The sequence below is a fragment of the Podarcis gaigeae genome, assembly GCF_964106915.1.
Source record: "Podarcis gaigeae genome assembly, chromosome: 3".
NCBI classification, from domain to species: domain Eukaryota; kingdom Metazoa; phylum Chordata; class Lepidosauria; order Squamata; family Lacertidae; genus Podarcis; species Podarcis gaigeae.
The window spans coordinates 26,481,895-26,496,627 of record NC_139680.1 but is presented as its reverse complement, the minus strand read 5'-3'; the positions used below and the strand labels follow the sequence as shown (position 1 = coordinate 26,496,627).

Below are 14,733 nucleotides of genomic sequence, written 5' to 3'. Positions count from 1 at the left end.
ATTTTAAGTCACTAATGCATCCCAAGTGTGTGTGTGTGTGTGTGTGTGTGTGTGTGTGTGTGTAATCAACTTATGGAGAGTGTCACTTCCGGACTGTATTATTAGCAACTACACAATATTAGCAAAACGCAATGTTTGTTTGGAGAAGCTTCATTCTAAGCTATTTAATAGTTTCCTCCCAGTTCTATAAAAACGTTAGACGTCTTAATCTCTTCAAAAGAATATGTGCAGATGTAAAATGCGTAGGGGGACATGTGTGTGACCCCCCCCCAGTTTCCAGTGGTGCACCCACTCCATCCCAACCTTTCTATCTGAGCAAGAAAGCCTGAAGAGGATTTTCAACTGCATTTGGCTGATAATACAGCCTTCCTCATCATGTGTGGCTTCTAAGAATGTTTGGCTACACACATGCCAACCCTCCCTTCAGACCTTTCCCCTTAGCATGGAAAGGTTGGGGGCAGAGTGGATGGGGATGTTGGGAGTGGAGGTTAAAAAGAAAGAAAGAGTAAAGGACCCCTGGATGGTTAAGTCCAGTCAAAGGCGACTATGGGGTATGGCACTCATCTCGCTTTTCAGGCCGAGGGAGCCGGCATTTGTCCACAGACAGCTTTCCAAGTCATGTGGCCAGCATGACTAAACCGCTTCTGGCGCAATGGGTCACCGTTGACGAGTGCCAGAGTGCACAGAAACGCTGTTTACTTTCTCGCCACAGTGGTGCCTATTTATTTACTCGCACTGGTGTGCTTTTGAACTGCTAGGGTGGAAGAAGCTGGGACAGAACAACGGGAGCTCACCCTGTTGTGTGGATTCGAACCGCCAACCTTCCGATCAGCAAGCCCAAGAGGCTCAGTGGTTTAGACCACAGTGCCACCCACGTGGGGCTGGAGCATTCACTTTGTGCCCACACATGTTATTTTGAATGCATGAAGGAGGCTTGTGCATCACACAGCTTGTTGCTTATGTGAACTTTTTTTTATAGCATAGGACTCTTCCCCCCACCCCCAGGTCTCTTGCCATTTTTAAACATCCTGCTTCTCTCCTGTTCACCCATGGATATGGTAAACAATTGTTCTCCTCTCATTTTTCATAGGCTTTTAAATAATGGAAATCTACTGCTGCATCCACACCTCCTTCTTGCTCACTATCCTAAACCTGCTCAGTTTCTTTAGACTTTCTTCATGTCGTTTACCTTCCACAGACCCGTTGTCATCCTTGTGGTTTCCCTGTGAATCCTTTCCAAATTGTCAACCACCTTCTTGAACTGCCTCTCTCCTCCAAACTGCGGTACTTCAGATGATGCTTAACTAGCGATAAGCAGAGCAATGTTATCAGCCTTGGGAAGCAACGCTTCTGTCATAGCTGCACAAATAGAATAGCATTGGCCTTTTGTGCTGCTGCATCGCATTTTTGACATGCTTGGTTCATTATCCACCCTTAAGCGCTAACTCTTTCTCAGAAGCGCAGCTTCCTAGGCAGTCATCTTTTCTTCTTGAACGTTTGGACCATCTTTGCTGCGGTGACATTTAACATCTTTTCATGTTCGCTACCTCCTTGTAGCCATTCCAGCTCTCCAGCTGATGGAGCTAGTTCTTATCTTTTATCTTTTAGTCTGTTCTCCAGGAGCTTTGCAGGCCCTCCCAGATTTTAAGCCATTCATTGATGGAAGAGTTAGTTATTTGTGGCATTCATAGCCCACTGTTCCTCCAAATTTTGTTCAGCAACAGTAAAATATGTAATTCCAAAGACATAAAATAAGGCAATTCATGATGTATCAAATAAACATGTTTTGTTTATTTGGTCACCAGAGAAGAGGCGAGGTGGACCTCCTTTAGGAAGACACCCTGGAGTCTGGAGTAGCTGCTTTTTAAAAAATCCTCTCTTGATTGCCTGCCAATTGCACTCCAGGTATTGGCAAGACATACGCAAAAAGCATACCCCAATTATTTTTAAAATTCGGTGGGCTCGTATGTTTCAAATACTCCATCCCCAAGTTGTATTGGGCTTTTTTTTTTTTAAAAAAAAATGCTTTTTATTGGTGTCTCATTTAATACAAACAAACAAAATACAGTAAAATTCAACAGTCATTTACCCACATTCTTTCCCCACATTCTGCTGAGCATTGACTTCCTTCCCTCCCTTCAAGAGGTTTTCTTATGTCAGTTACTTTTCCACAGTTTCTTGTTGTATCCAACCCTATCTACATCGTAAGATTTATTTCAGTCCTGCCAGAGTCTTCAGATTTCTACAGTTATTATTTATGTACTCCATAAATTTATTCCAATCTTTTTGGAATTTTGCTTCCTCCTGATTTCAGATTCTACAGGTCAATTTTGCTAGTTCCGCATAATCAACCATCTTCGTCTGCCACTCCTCTATTGTTGGTAATTCTGGTACTTTCCATTTTTGGGCTAACAAAGTTCTGGCAGCAGTCATAGCATACATAAATAACCTTTTATCTGCTTTTTCTATTTCCTCTCCCATCAAGCCTAGCAAGAAAGCTTCCGGCTTTTTCGGGAAAGTGTATTTAAATATCTTTTTCAATTCGTTATAAATCTGTTCCCAAAACTGTTTCATTTTCTCACATGTCCACCACATGTGATAAAAATCCCCATCTTTATCTGTGCATTTCCAACGTGTCTTACTACTCATCCTGTACATTCTCGCCAGTTTAACAGGTGTCAAATACCAGCGATACAACATTTTCATTATATTCTCTCTTAAGGTGGTACATGCTGTAAATTTTATACTCTCATTCCACAGTTTTACCCAGGCATCATACTTGATGTTATACCTAAAATCCATTATCCATGAATTTTAAGTTGTGTTGGACTTTGTACATCCTAACCAGCTCCTTGAATTGTGCCCAGAAGCAGACAGTCAGCCAGCGAAGGTTTTTAACATGGGAATCACAAGTTTCCTATCACCAGTATTGTCAAAAGTCTGGCTGCAGCATTACGAACCAGTTGCAGTTTCCAGGCAGTCCCTAAAGGTAGCTCCCCTCCGTCTCTGGACGGTCTCCATAGGAACGCATTGATTGATTTTCAATGCATTCTTATGGGAAACCGTGCTTCGCAAGACGAAAAACTTGCAAGAAGAAAAAACTTGCGGAACGAATTAATTTCGTCTTGCGAGGCACCACTGTAGTATATTGTAGTGCTGAGATCAAATTAGAATTAGGAGTAGGATGTGATTTGACATGGGTTTAATTTGAATATTCCGATGTTCATGCCTTTTATGGATTAAATTGAAAATCTCAACTTCTTCAGAAGCAGGAAAGAGATGATTCTTCAGGTTACTGCCTGAAGATTTTGTTTGGCGTAACTTTTTTGGGAGTTGCATGGGCCTCGTACGTGGCAATGAACCGCTTGTTAAATGATCCAGTTAAAATACTTGCTCTACAAATGCAAGAGCCACAGCTGTTCAGTTCTCTGGTGTAGTCAAGCACCCAGTTTACATTAGCTTTCTAGGCAATCTAGCAATGCAGTTCAGCATCTTCTCAATGTGGATAAGAGCATTTGTGGGTTTTCTACATTTTATCCTCGTAACAACTCTGTGAAAGGAGATTAGACACAGAGAGAATGAAGTTGTGACTCCCATGGTTGAGAAGGCCAGCTCTCCCCCAAAAGTTATTCATTATTTCTGTGATGAAGAATCTCCATATCAACATACTAGCAGTTCCTTTATTCACATAGTGTCCGATTCCATGCAGGAAACACACACACTTCTATTCAGTATGCTGAGAACCTCAAGCTGGTTTAAAAAACCCCTGAAACGAGTTTCTAGACCTTAATACACTGTGAAATCCAGGACCCTGAAGTATGGGTGGTAGCAATACTGTAGTTCTTTTCCCCTTCCCAGTATTACCAGATGCAGAATGAAATAATAATAATAATAATAATAATAATAATAATAATAATAATAATAATATAATAATTTATTTATACCCTGTCCATCTGGCTGGGCTTCCCTAGCCACTCTGGGCAGCTTCCAACAAAATATTAAAATACAGTAATGCATCAAACATTAAAAGCAAAAGCTTCCCTAAACAGGGCTGCCTTCCGATGTCTTCTAAAAGTCTGGTAGTTGTTGTTCTCTTTGACATCTTGTGGGAGGGCGTTCCACAGGGCGGGTGCCACTACTGAGAAGGCCCTCTGCCTGGTTCCCTGTAACTTGGCTCCTCGCAACGAGGGAAGCGCCAGAAGGCCCTCGGCGCTGGACTTCAGTGTCCAGGTAGAACGATGGATGTGGAGACGCTCCTTCAGATATACAGATATACAAATATACGGATTTGCTTAACTTGGATAACTTATGCAGGTTGCAGAATCCAGCTTTTATTAACATTTTTTTTAATTTAAAAAAATAGCATAGTGTAGGCTTAGAGTTATAACAGGATCATATATAGTATAAACAGGAAAACATGATTAACATGACGGTAATGGCTAGTTAGGCAGTTTTCCAGCTGAAACTGCTGGCCACTACTGTGTTGCAATTGTGGGAGGAAGGGGATTCCTGTCCTTAACAGAAACCAACAGGAAATGGCAGTTTAGGTAGGTGTCTCAGTCAGTGTTATGCAGTGTGTGGTTGCTGATTGGTTAGACACTCCAACTCACATTCAGGGCTAGCCAATCAGCAACAGTACACTTGCATGGACCAACTGAGACACCTCTTGTTTGTTTCTGGTAAGGACAGGAATTTCTCTCCCTCGATTGCTTGCAGATGTGTTTTGCCAACTGCTCCTCTGTTTAGGCATCGTTCTAAAACTTCACCTGGATCAAGAATTGCATATGAAATGCCACTCTTATTTGTGTGCCGTATGAGACGAAGTTGCACTAAAGGAGTTTAACATTATTTAAATGTGAATTATGTCCCTGTTTATTGGTATGCTGTTGTTGTTTATTAATTCTCATTTGGTTCAGATCTGGATACTAGTGCTTAGCAAATTCAGCAATTCATTCCAAAATCCATATTAAGACTTTAATAGGCCAAACAGTATGTCAGAAAACAATGTGCAAACTTCTGAGTTCTTCAGGACTCTTCATCGGGCTAGATGATAAACAGCAAGAGCAGGGAGCAAAAATTTTTTGATGGCGCAGCCATGGAGTCTGCATCTGGTCATAATCTGAAAACAGTCTTTGAAGCATTGCAGAACTCATGTTGCAAACACTTACAACTGCAGAGTAACTTCTATTAAATAAATATGATAAATATTTTAACTTGAGGAATATTTTGATATGCTATTTGTGTGCACTCATATAATATCCTTCAGGAAACTGTCAAATCATCCTTGCCTATTGAGAGAACAGTATAAATGTGGGTTTCCAAATATATTTTTTCTATGATGACTTGCATGGCAGAATCAGAAAAACACAGTTTATCTCATTTCAAGGTGTGTGTATTTTTTCTTAAAGAAACTACCCTCCAGCAGTGAGCAAGCATTGTAATATTTTATAAATCTCTCATATGGGCACATACAGTATAGAATACAGTGTACATTTATGGTCATTCATCTTTAAAAAAAAGTTGAAAAAGATATTGAAAGGCAACAGAAATTATCCAGGGCTCAGTGCATCTGCTTATGAATAAAGCCTGAATAGTTTGAAGTGTTGTTTTTTGATTAGTTTACAGAGGTAAACTTAGTTGACATATGATAGATGACCTTATTGAGGATTTTCATGGATGAAAAGGTGAGGTAAAATATGTATTCCAATATTTGCCTACAGGCTTAATTGTTTTTTTTTCCTTTCCTTTAAAGACAGAAATAGACAAGGCCTTGGATAATCTTATCCTCCACTGAACATTAGCTGTGGGTTTGTATCTAATGGTCTTGCTTAGCAGACAGTAAGACTTCTGTCAGTGGAAATGATAGGAAAGTAATTTTTGGCAATTTCCTCTTCCTCCCAGTAGTCCCTTGCAACCCTCCCACCATCTCTAGATAGCCCCTCATATATATAAAACTTTGTCTACTGTTGGTATGAAATCTTGAGCCTACCTACCACCATCCACCATGGTCACCTGCGGCCCAAGAGTGGGTGGGATACAGATGCAATTCCTGGCAAGGCTGGTAGAGCTTTCTTGGGCTTGTCATTCAAGTAGCATATTACTGCCTAATAATAATAATAATAATAATAATAATAAATAATAATAATAATAATTTATTTGTACCCCGCCCATCTGTCTGGGTTTCCTCAGCCACTCTGGGCGGCTTCCAACAAAGATTAAAAATACATTAAAATTTCACACATTAAAAACTTCCCTGATGCCTTCAGATGTCTTCTAAATGTCAGGTAGTTGTTTATCTCTTTGACATCTAATGGGAGGGCGTTCCACGGGGCAGGCACAACTACTGAGAAGGCCCTCTGCCTGGTTCCCTGTAGCTTTGCTTCTCGCAATGAGGAAACTGCCAGAAGGCCCTTGGTGCTGGACCTCAGCGTCCGGGCAAAACGATGGTGGTAGATACACTCCTTCAGGTATACTGGGCCGAGGCTGTTTAGGGTTTAAACACCTTAAAGGTGGTATGCATTGCAGTGCCAGAAGGGGAAACTCTGATTGCCCTGTCCCTGTTTTGTGGTTTCTTAAATAAACTTTTCGTCAGGCTTGTTTGCATGCCATTATCGTTCCGCCAAGAGAAAAATGATAGGTTGCCACTCTGTTCCATCAGCAGCGAGGTTCTGAAGCTTAGGCAACATTTGGCAGAAAATAAGCCCTTTGTGTCTTCCTGAAGTGCAGTCTTGTGTGGTCTTCACTTGAAAGAAAGAAAGAAAGAAAGAAAGAAAGAAAGAAAGAAAGAAAGAAAGAAGGGGGCGGGGAGAGACTTCTTCTCCATTCTGCCTGCTACCAGCATACTTTAATCCCCAAAGGGAGATTCAGCAAAAGACAGAACAATTTGAGAGGACTATAAATAGCTGAGTGGAGCAGATAATGCACAACCGTGATCTCTTCTAAGGCGGTATATCATTCTTTACATACATCTCTCCGTGACTTAATTGTTTAATTGTTACACAAAACATTCGTGCATCCAATTGTGGATTGCACCTGGCCTGAAGGAAGTGGGGGGCAAGCCAGCAGCTTCCTTTGTTGCCTGTTTATCGAACTCTAGGTTAACCCGAGCTCCTGGTTAACTGAAAGTCGGCCATGTCCCCTGATAGGGGCGTGTGCCATCCATTGCTCCCTTACTTATTCGGAGACGTCTGAAATCTCTGGGATAATGGAGTCTGAGATAAGTGGGTGAGCACCGCGCGAGGCACATTGCCGTCTGGGGACATGACCAACTTTTCACGTCAGCCAGGTGCGTCTGCTGAAGAGCAGATCTGGAAATGGTGTGTGTGGGAGACTAAATAGACGTAGCCTCCAGGAAAAGAAAAGAAAAAGTATATATTTTTTAAAAAGCATAACTGATTTTCTCTCACATGCATACTTAACATTCATGCTGCTCCTTGTTCTGTTGCATAGCTACTTGTTGTTTAGTCGTTTAGTTGTGTCTGACTCTTCATGACCCCATGGACCAGAGCACGCCAGGCACTCCTGTCTTCCACTGCCTCCCGCAGTTTGATCAGACTCATGCTGGTAGCTTCGAGAACACTGCCCAACAATCTTATCCTCTCTCGTCCCCTTCTCCTTCTGCCCTCCATCTTTCCCAACATCAGGGTCTTTTCCAGGGAGTCTTCTCATGAGGTGGCCAAAGTATTGGAGCCTCAGCTTCAGGATCTGTCCTTCCAGTGAGCTGATTTCCTTAAGAATGGATAGGTTGGATCTTCTTGCAGTCCATGGGACTCTCAAGAGTTTCCTCCAGCACCATAATTCAAAAGCATCAATTCTTCAGCGATCAGCCTTCTTTATGATCCAGCTCTCACTTCCATAGCTACAACATTGGGATTATTTTATTTGGTTCTTGATGCCAAATGTTCTAGCTTTGCCAGTGTTCAGCAATAGGGATGTGATTTCAGTTTTAACCTTCCGTTTGCCACTTGGCTGTTGTGGCTGACTAAGCAGCCGTTCTAGCTCCTAACACCTTCCAGCAGCACAAACAGGATGTTGAGTTATGTCAGGGACTGGCTGGCTGGATGAGGTGGGCACCCCCTGCCCTAGAGCCCTAGCTCCCCCCCCCCAGGATGACACAGAAGGTGACTTAGACCCAGATGGTGGTGGTGGGACACTGGAGAGCAGTATGGGGAAGGGACAAGGTGGAAAGAGCAAGAAGCAGGAGGTATGAGTGATCAAGCAGGGGTCAGAAGAAGAGGCCATTCTAGGACAGGCTGAGAGTCACTGTGTGAGTGCAGACTCCGATACAGAGGAGTCAGGTTGCCCTTGCTACCCAGCAGGAGGACAGTCCCAGTCCTGCTGTCTCTCCTCCCCCTCTGACACCCTGATCAAGTAAGAGTCCTGCATGTTCAGGAATTTGTTGTTTTTATTCTCGAGGCGAACTAGCTGCAAGGTTGCCTTGGGTTCTCTTTATCCCTCCTCTTTGTTGTAGAAACTGATTTAAATTTATGCATTCTGTGTTTTTATATTCTGATTTTATCCTGTGAACTGCCCTGAGACCTGCGTGTGTAGGGCGGTATATAAATTTATTAAATAATAATGTTGCTGAGCAATGGGCTACACAGGCCGAGAGCAGGAGCCCACTCCCTTGGCGCAAATCATATAATAAGCAGCACATTCCTTCTGTACAATATGTAACTGGGTATTCTGTGCTAAAAATCCACATACGTACTCTGTCTTCCACATTTTTGCTTGAGAGGGCACTTCTATAACATCCCAAGTAAATGAAAATACAGTATCCACTTCCTAATATATTTTGCTCTGTTAGCTTCATGAGAATGTCTTAGTCTTGACGTTCCATCCCAACATCCTCTCCATCATATTTTCTGCATCTCGTAATGAAAATACCTATATTCATTCCTTAGCCTTAGTTTCAGGGTACCAAGGTTATTTGCCAGTGTAGCAGCCAGTGAGCACCTCCAGTTTTTCTCTTGACTAATTGTGCAGGTCAGGTGAACTTCACATCACCTGGTATTGACCTGTTGGTGACCACGACATCCATGTTTGAACATCTTCTGTGGAAGGAAGGAGCACTAAAATACCCTGTATTTTAGCTCTTTCAGAGCCGCAAATTGGGAACTTTTTAAAACAATGTTTTCCAGAAAGAGAGAAAAGTGGGTTGAGGAGAAGGAGAGAAAGAAAAGCTGATTTGCTGTGATCTTCCTTAATGAATGTGTTAGCCAGCTCTTAGCTCCTTACACACCTCCCAGGCTTGTGCCCTGGGGAAGTCAGGGCTGGTTCAGCTGCAGGTCAGCATGGAGACTCAGAGACGAGCAGTAAAGTTGATTTTTTATTCAAGGAAATAGAATACAAACAGAGAAACTTATGGGGCAAGTAAGTTGCCCCAGTAAATCAGTTGCCAGAATTGACCATCTGTGCCTCTCACTTTCCCCTAAGTCCCCTCCCTGTCCAGCTGTTTTCCCTGCAGTCTTAAACTCCAATGGGGAGAGCCCCCCCTGCAACCTCTGGACTCGTTGTTCTGCTACATGCAAAAGTCTCCAAGTCCTTAGAGACAAGGGGGAAGGGGAGCTGAATACAGTAGGACCAGCAGGCTCCTGTGATCTGTTGCAGCCTCAGCCCCCACTTCCTCAGCTTCCTGTCTTACATCTGCTGTGCTTTCTGCCTCTTCGTCTCTCTCACACAAGCCTGTTGCTTGTTCGGCATTCAACCATTCTGCCCCCCCCCCCCAATCCTCTGTCCTGTCTTCAGTTTCCTACCACCACTTCCCTGGCTCTGAGCCTTCCTCTTCTGAGGCATTTTTTTGGGGGGGTGTTCCAGCTGGAGCCTCCCACCACTCCTTATCGTCTAGCCCAGTGGTGGCCAAAAGTGGCCCTCCAGCTGTTTTGGACTACAACTCCCATCATCCCTTGCTAACAGGACAAGTGGTCAGGGATGATGGTCATTGTAGTCCCAAAACAGCTGGAGGGCCAAGTTTGGCCACCACTGGTCTAGCCCAGACCCTTATAACTCGGTGCTGCTAACACAGTGGTTGGAGGTGCTCTCCATTGCCTCTCAAGACAGGCAGATACTAACATCTTAGCTCTCGTAGGTACGCTCATCATTCTGTAGTTAAGAGTGGCTGTGTGTGTGTGTGTGTAGCATCACTGGAAAATTGATGTGAAGACATCTGCAGCGACTCCTCAGGTGTTATGAGTATAACATTATTTCTGCTAAATTTGTTCCTCTAGCTTCTTCTCCCGCCCTAAACCTGCACAATTGAGGAGGAGCTTTACAACACACACACACTCACACACTCCTCTTTATATTTCAGTGTTGCTCCAATCACTTGCTTTTTTTCCTTTTCCTCTTTTTAAATTCTAGGATTAAAGAACCACTTCAGGACAGCATAATAGCTACCTACGAAGAACATGAAGACAGTGTCTATGCGGTGGAATGGTCTTCAGCCGACCCATGGCTATTTGCCTCGTTAAGTTATGATGGACGGCTTGTTATTAACAGAGTTCCCAGAGCTCTTAAATACCACATACTGTTATAAATCTGTTCACATTTCTTCAGCTTCATTATCTCAATATTGGCTGATAATTGGAAATACTCCATTTCTCAAATAAGTGTCATGAAAGGAATATCAACCCTTTCCCCTCTAGTGTAAATATTTGAAAATTAAAAGAACTCATATGAAAATCACTTTTTAAAAACTGTTTTTCTTGTTTTGCAGCTGACATTACACACACACACACACACACACACACACACAAATGAAGAGACTATTGCTATCCAATTTCCTTGTATGGTCTCTGTTGTCCTATATGAATTAGTTGAACCCAAAGGGAGCATCTACCTGTATTTTTTTTTAATATTTAGGGAAACAAATGGAATATTGCCAATACACTCACACCAAAGTAGACTATTTCAGTTTCACTTAAGTGTTTCCATAGTGGAGGTTTGTGGTTGATCCAAATCGTGTCTTAAAACATTTCTGTCCCTTAAATAGACATAGGCTGTGTTTGCATTTAATACTAAACTTTAGTTTAGTCAGTACATGCGGCTGAGCCATCCACAGATATGATAGCCTTCTTCAAATATGTCAAGGGCTCCCACATGGAAGATGGAGCAAGCTTGTTTTCTCCTGGCTCTGGAGGTTTGGGCTCGAACCACTGGCTTCAAGTTACAAGAAAGGAGATTCCGACTAAATACCAGGAAGAACTTTCTGATCTCGTCGCCATTTCAACAGTACAGTCATTTGCCAAAGGGAAGAAGAGGCGAGCAATCTATTTCATCTCTGTGGGTCTCCAGCAAGGGTAGGATCCTGTAGCAACAAAAAATCAAATAGAGGAACTTAGCTACTGTTTTGGTGAGCTCCTGGTCTCTCCCCTGTAATAAGAAGTGTATAACCGCTGTCTCTGGTTTCCATGTTGGAATACATAGATGGTCTAGAAATTGTTGGCGGAGATCGTCATACATTTTACAGTGAATGGCCATGTGGGCTAAAGTTTCCACCAGGTGGGCATCGGATGGGCAGATCCTATCTCCTTCTGCCTTGGACTCCTTCGGGAGGTTATGGACTCTCCTTCCTTGGAGGTTTATAAGCAGAGGTTGGATGGCCATCATTGATGCTTTAGTTGAGATTCCTGCATTGCAGGGGCTTGGGCTAGATAAGATTCTATGATTCTATGATCTGTGTTATGTTAAAATGTTTCAGTTATTGCACAACAGGAAGTGCAGGGGCCACAAGGCCTAGGAAATAATTCCACTAGCTTTGGGAGGGGAAGATGGATATGGACCCATAATTCCTGCTGTAGCTATAGTGACAGCTTTGGCTTCTGTTGCAAGGGCCTGCCTATTCCTAACCTTTGTCTCTACCCAGCAGCGGGATCGAAATGTGATTTTTCATGTGTGTATGCTGTTCCCAGTATGTAATGATATTACAGAATTGTATTTGTGGGGCCTGGGAAAAGGGAGGTGGACAGGGATAGCCCATTTAAAAACACACACCCCAAAGCTGGGTTTTATTCTTGACCGACTAATAAGTACAGATTCATACGGTCCATGGTGGGTATTTTTCTGCCTCTATTTTAATAATTCCTGCACTTCCTGAAAGATTAGCCATCGCCCTTGGAGCTTTCCCTTCAAGTGTGGTATCACGTCCATTTCATACCTGATCAAGCAGATGCTTCATGTGAGCGGACAGCGTGAGCTCTCCTTGGCTTCAGCAATAAACCTTTGCTAATGAAGAAATGAGTTTTGAAATAGTGGGTTTAAAAAAGAAAGTTGGTGAGTTTTATTTTCACTTTAACATACCTAAGCTTTGCACGGTTGAATTGATTTTACCTGTTAAAAGTTATCTGCCGTAGCTAATTTCACTATGGACTCGCGTGGAAGGAGTGAAGTACCCTTCATATATTGAAAACAATGCTATTGGTAGATATGGTAATAGGGTTATAGAACTAATTTTCTAATTTGCTGGCAAGAAGCTGGACTGAGGATCCCCCTATGATCAAACAATCCTGTAGAGCCTGGACCCCAGTTTATCACTGTACCTTCAGCTATCCACATGGATGGTAGGCTCAAGAAGCAGGTGAAATGCAGTACCTTTGCCAGAGCTGCTGCCAGTCCGAGTAGACAGTATTGGGTTTGATGGACAGATAAGGCAACTTCCTGTGTTGAGTGAAATGGAAGCATGCTGAAATTATGGCATGGGGTTTGTTCAGATATAAATAAATTGTGGTTGCACTAACCAGAGTCTAGACTCTTAGACCATGCTTTTTGGTCCAGATTTATAGGCAAAGTATATTTTTTGTGATTTCCTTCCTCCTCATACCTTCCATGAGAATTTCTGGATGCTAAGCCAGGCAGTGGCCTCTAAGGGTTAAGCACCATCCCAAACCATGAGTTCAGATGTATCATCATATGACAATTTAATGAAACTATTTTTCAAACCAGCTTCAGACTCCCAGATTCAGATCATTTGTTGGCCACTGGCAAACCATATTTTGCCAGACAGTGTTGGTTTAGACATTACGACAAACCATAGTTTTGTGTGCTAAAGCATGGTTTGGTGTTGCCTCTTTCCTGTGCTAATGGTCTTTTTCATTCTTTGTGCATATATTCCATCCACCTTAAAAAGAAGGTCTCCTTAAGTCTAATACTCCAACTCTTGCAGCTTACTATTCTTTGACTGTTGGTTCATCCTAATAAATTGGGCATCATGTATTGCTGTGTCTTAGGGAAGCATGTGGTTGTTTGATGGGTCAGTGCAGCTGCCTGCAGTTTTGGATTCACCTGGGGGATATGGCTACAGGCTTTCCTTTTGGGTGTGACTGTTGGTGCAAACATTGTGAGCCCTTGCGCTTCGAAACTGACCACTGCGTTACTGCTGCCCTAGCAGTATTCTATCCAGGATTCCCAAACCCAGTCATAGCATGTGAAGCTTCAGCAATGTTACAGCATCAATGCATCTTCAGACCATGCCTTGGGACTATTTGCATTTAACAAACTACGTGTAAAGAAGTAAAGCAGCTTTGAAAATACTGAGCACTGGTGTATTTGCATATCCAGGGCACAGTCATTTTCCGTCAGATGAAAGATAGAAAAGAATAGAATAGTGTTCACTTTTTTAAAACATGTGCGCGCACCCCCCCCCAATACTCCTAATATTTTGCATTTGGCTTTTGAGATGTTTACTGCATAAATGAGGAATTAAAAGAGGAGCGCCATTAGATGGGTGCCATTGAGGGAATTCAGCTTTCGCGTTGGCACTTCAGGCTTTTCCACCCCCTGCACCATTAAGAAACCTATTACATATAATTACAAGCATAGTGTGATGTTTGTATTCCATAGTATCATATAATGAAATAGAAAGGAAAGGAACCATGTTGTATTTATTTACTTAGGTTTTTGCACTTGATGCAAAGTCTGCCCAAAACTGCATGTCTGCGTGTGCTTTAAAATGAACACTAAGCCTAAACGCTAAAGCTTAAAACTTAACATTTCTCTGTTTACTCCATGGGCTTCTATTTCTTTGTGCTTGTTAAGAAACACAACTTATTTTTGCTCTTAAACATTTAATTAGGAGGTTGTGTGCACACCCAGAAGCAAAAGGTGTTACAATGCAGGGAGGAACATACCTTTCTATGTTATTTGTGCTTGTTAATAAAGCTGACGTTTTGGTTAATGAAAATGCATGTGTTTCTGATCTGAAGTGGTGGTGGTGAGGAACCTGGCTGTTAAGGTTAGGGAAGGAAGGAAGGAAGGAAGGAAGGAAGGAAGGAAGGAAGGAAGGAAGGAAGGAGAAGGAAGCCCAGTCAGTTCACAAACTAGCTCTGGAAGTTCAACATATAGCAGGCATGTCTGTTGGGGTCAATCCATGTTGTTTGGTGCTTGGTGTTCATGGTGGATGGCCAGAAGAGGAAGACAGAAGGTTTACGGAAGAAGAAGGAAGTCCTGAAAGGAAAGCAAGGTGCCTTGGCGGCGGAAGACTTGCTGGGGTAGCCAAATCACTTGACTTAGGCTGAAGAGCAGGGCCAGCCCATGGCATTTTGGCACCTGAGGCAGATCCCAAAATTGCACTCCTTCCCTGCCAGGGAAGAAGGGATGAGGGAAGATTGGCATCAGGATCTTTCGACCCTGTCACCTGAGGGAAGAACATGCCCACTGTGTTGGGGGTGGGGGAGAGAAGAGAGATGCAGTTCAAAAATCACAGTTTTCCATCTCTCTGTTTTCCATCCATTTAAGCTG

General features: G+C 42.7%; 2 protein-coding genes across 5 annotated transcripts in view; one reads left to right on the top strand and one right to left on the bottom strand.

Annotated features, from left to right (window-relative positions):
- Positions 1–10,683, top strand: part of EIPR1 (EARP complex and GARP complex interacting protein 1) — a 57,624-nt gene extending 46,941 nt beyond the window's left edge. For 2 of the 3 annotated variants that reach the window (XM_083730675.1, XM_083730674.1), the window contains one exon: positions 10,360–10,683. In XM_083730675.1, the coding sequence (XP_083586801.1) occupies positions 10,360–10,534 (175 nt within the window). In that variant the 3' untranslated portion in view covers positions 10,535–10,683. Of the gene's footprint in view, positions 1–5,618; positions 5,647–10,359 lie in introns of those variants that run through there. The other variant, XM_083730676.1, reaches the window with a different exon arrangement.
- The window catches only part of TRAPPC12 (trafficking protein particle complex subunit 12), a 647,809-nt gene that overhangs the window by 100,000 nt on the left and 533,076 nt on the right, over positions 1–14,733 (bottom strand). The gene's annotated exons all lie outside the window — the stretch shown is intronic.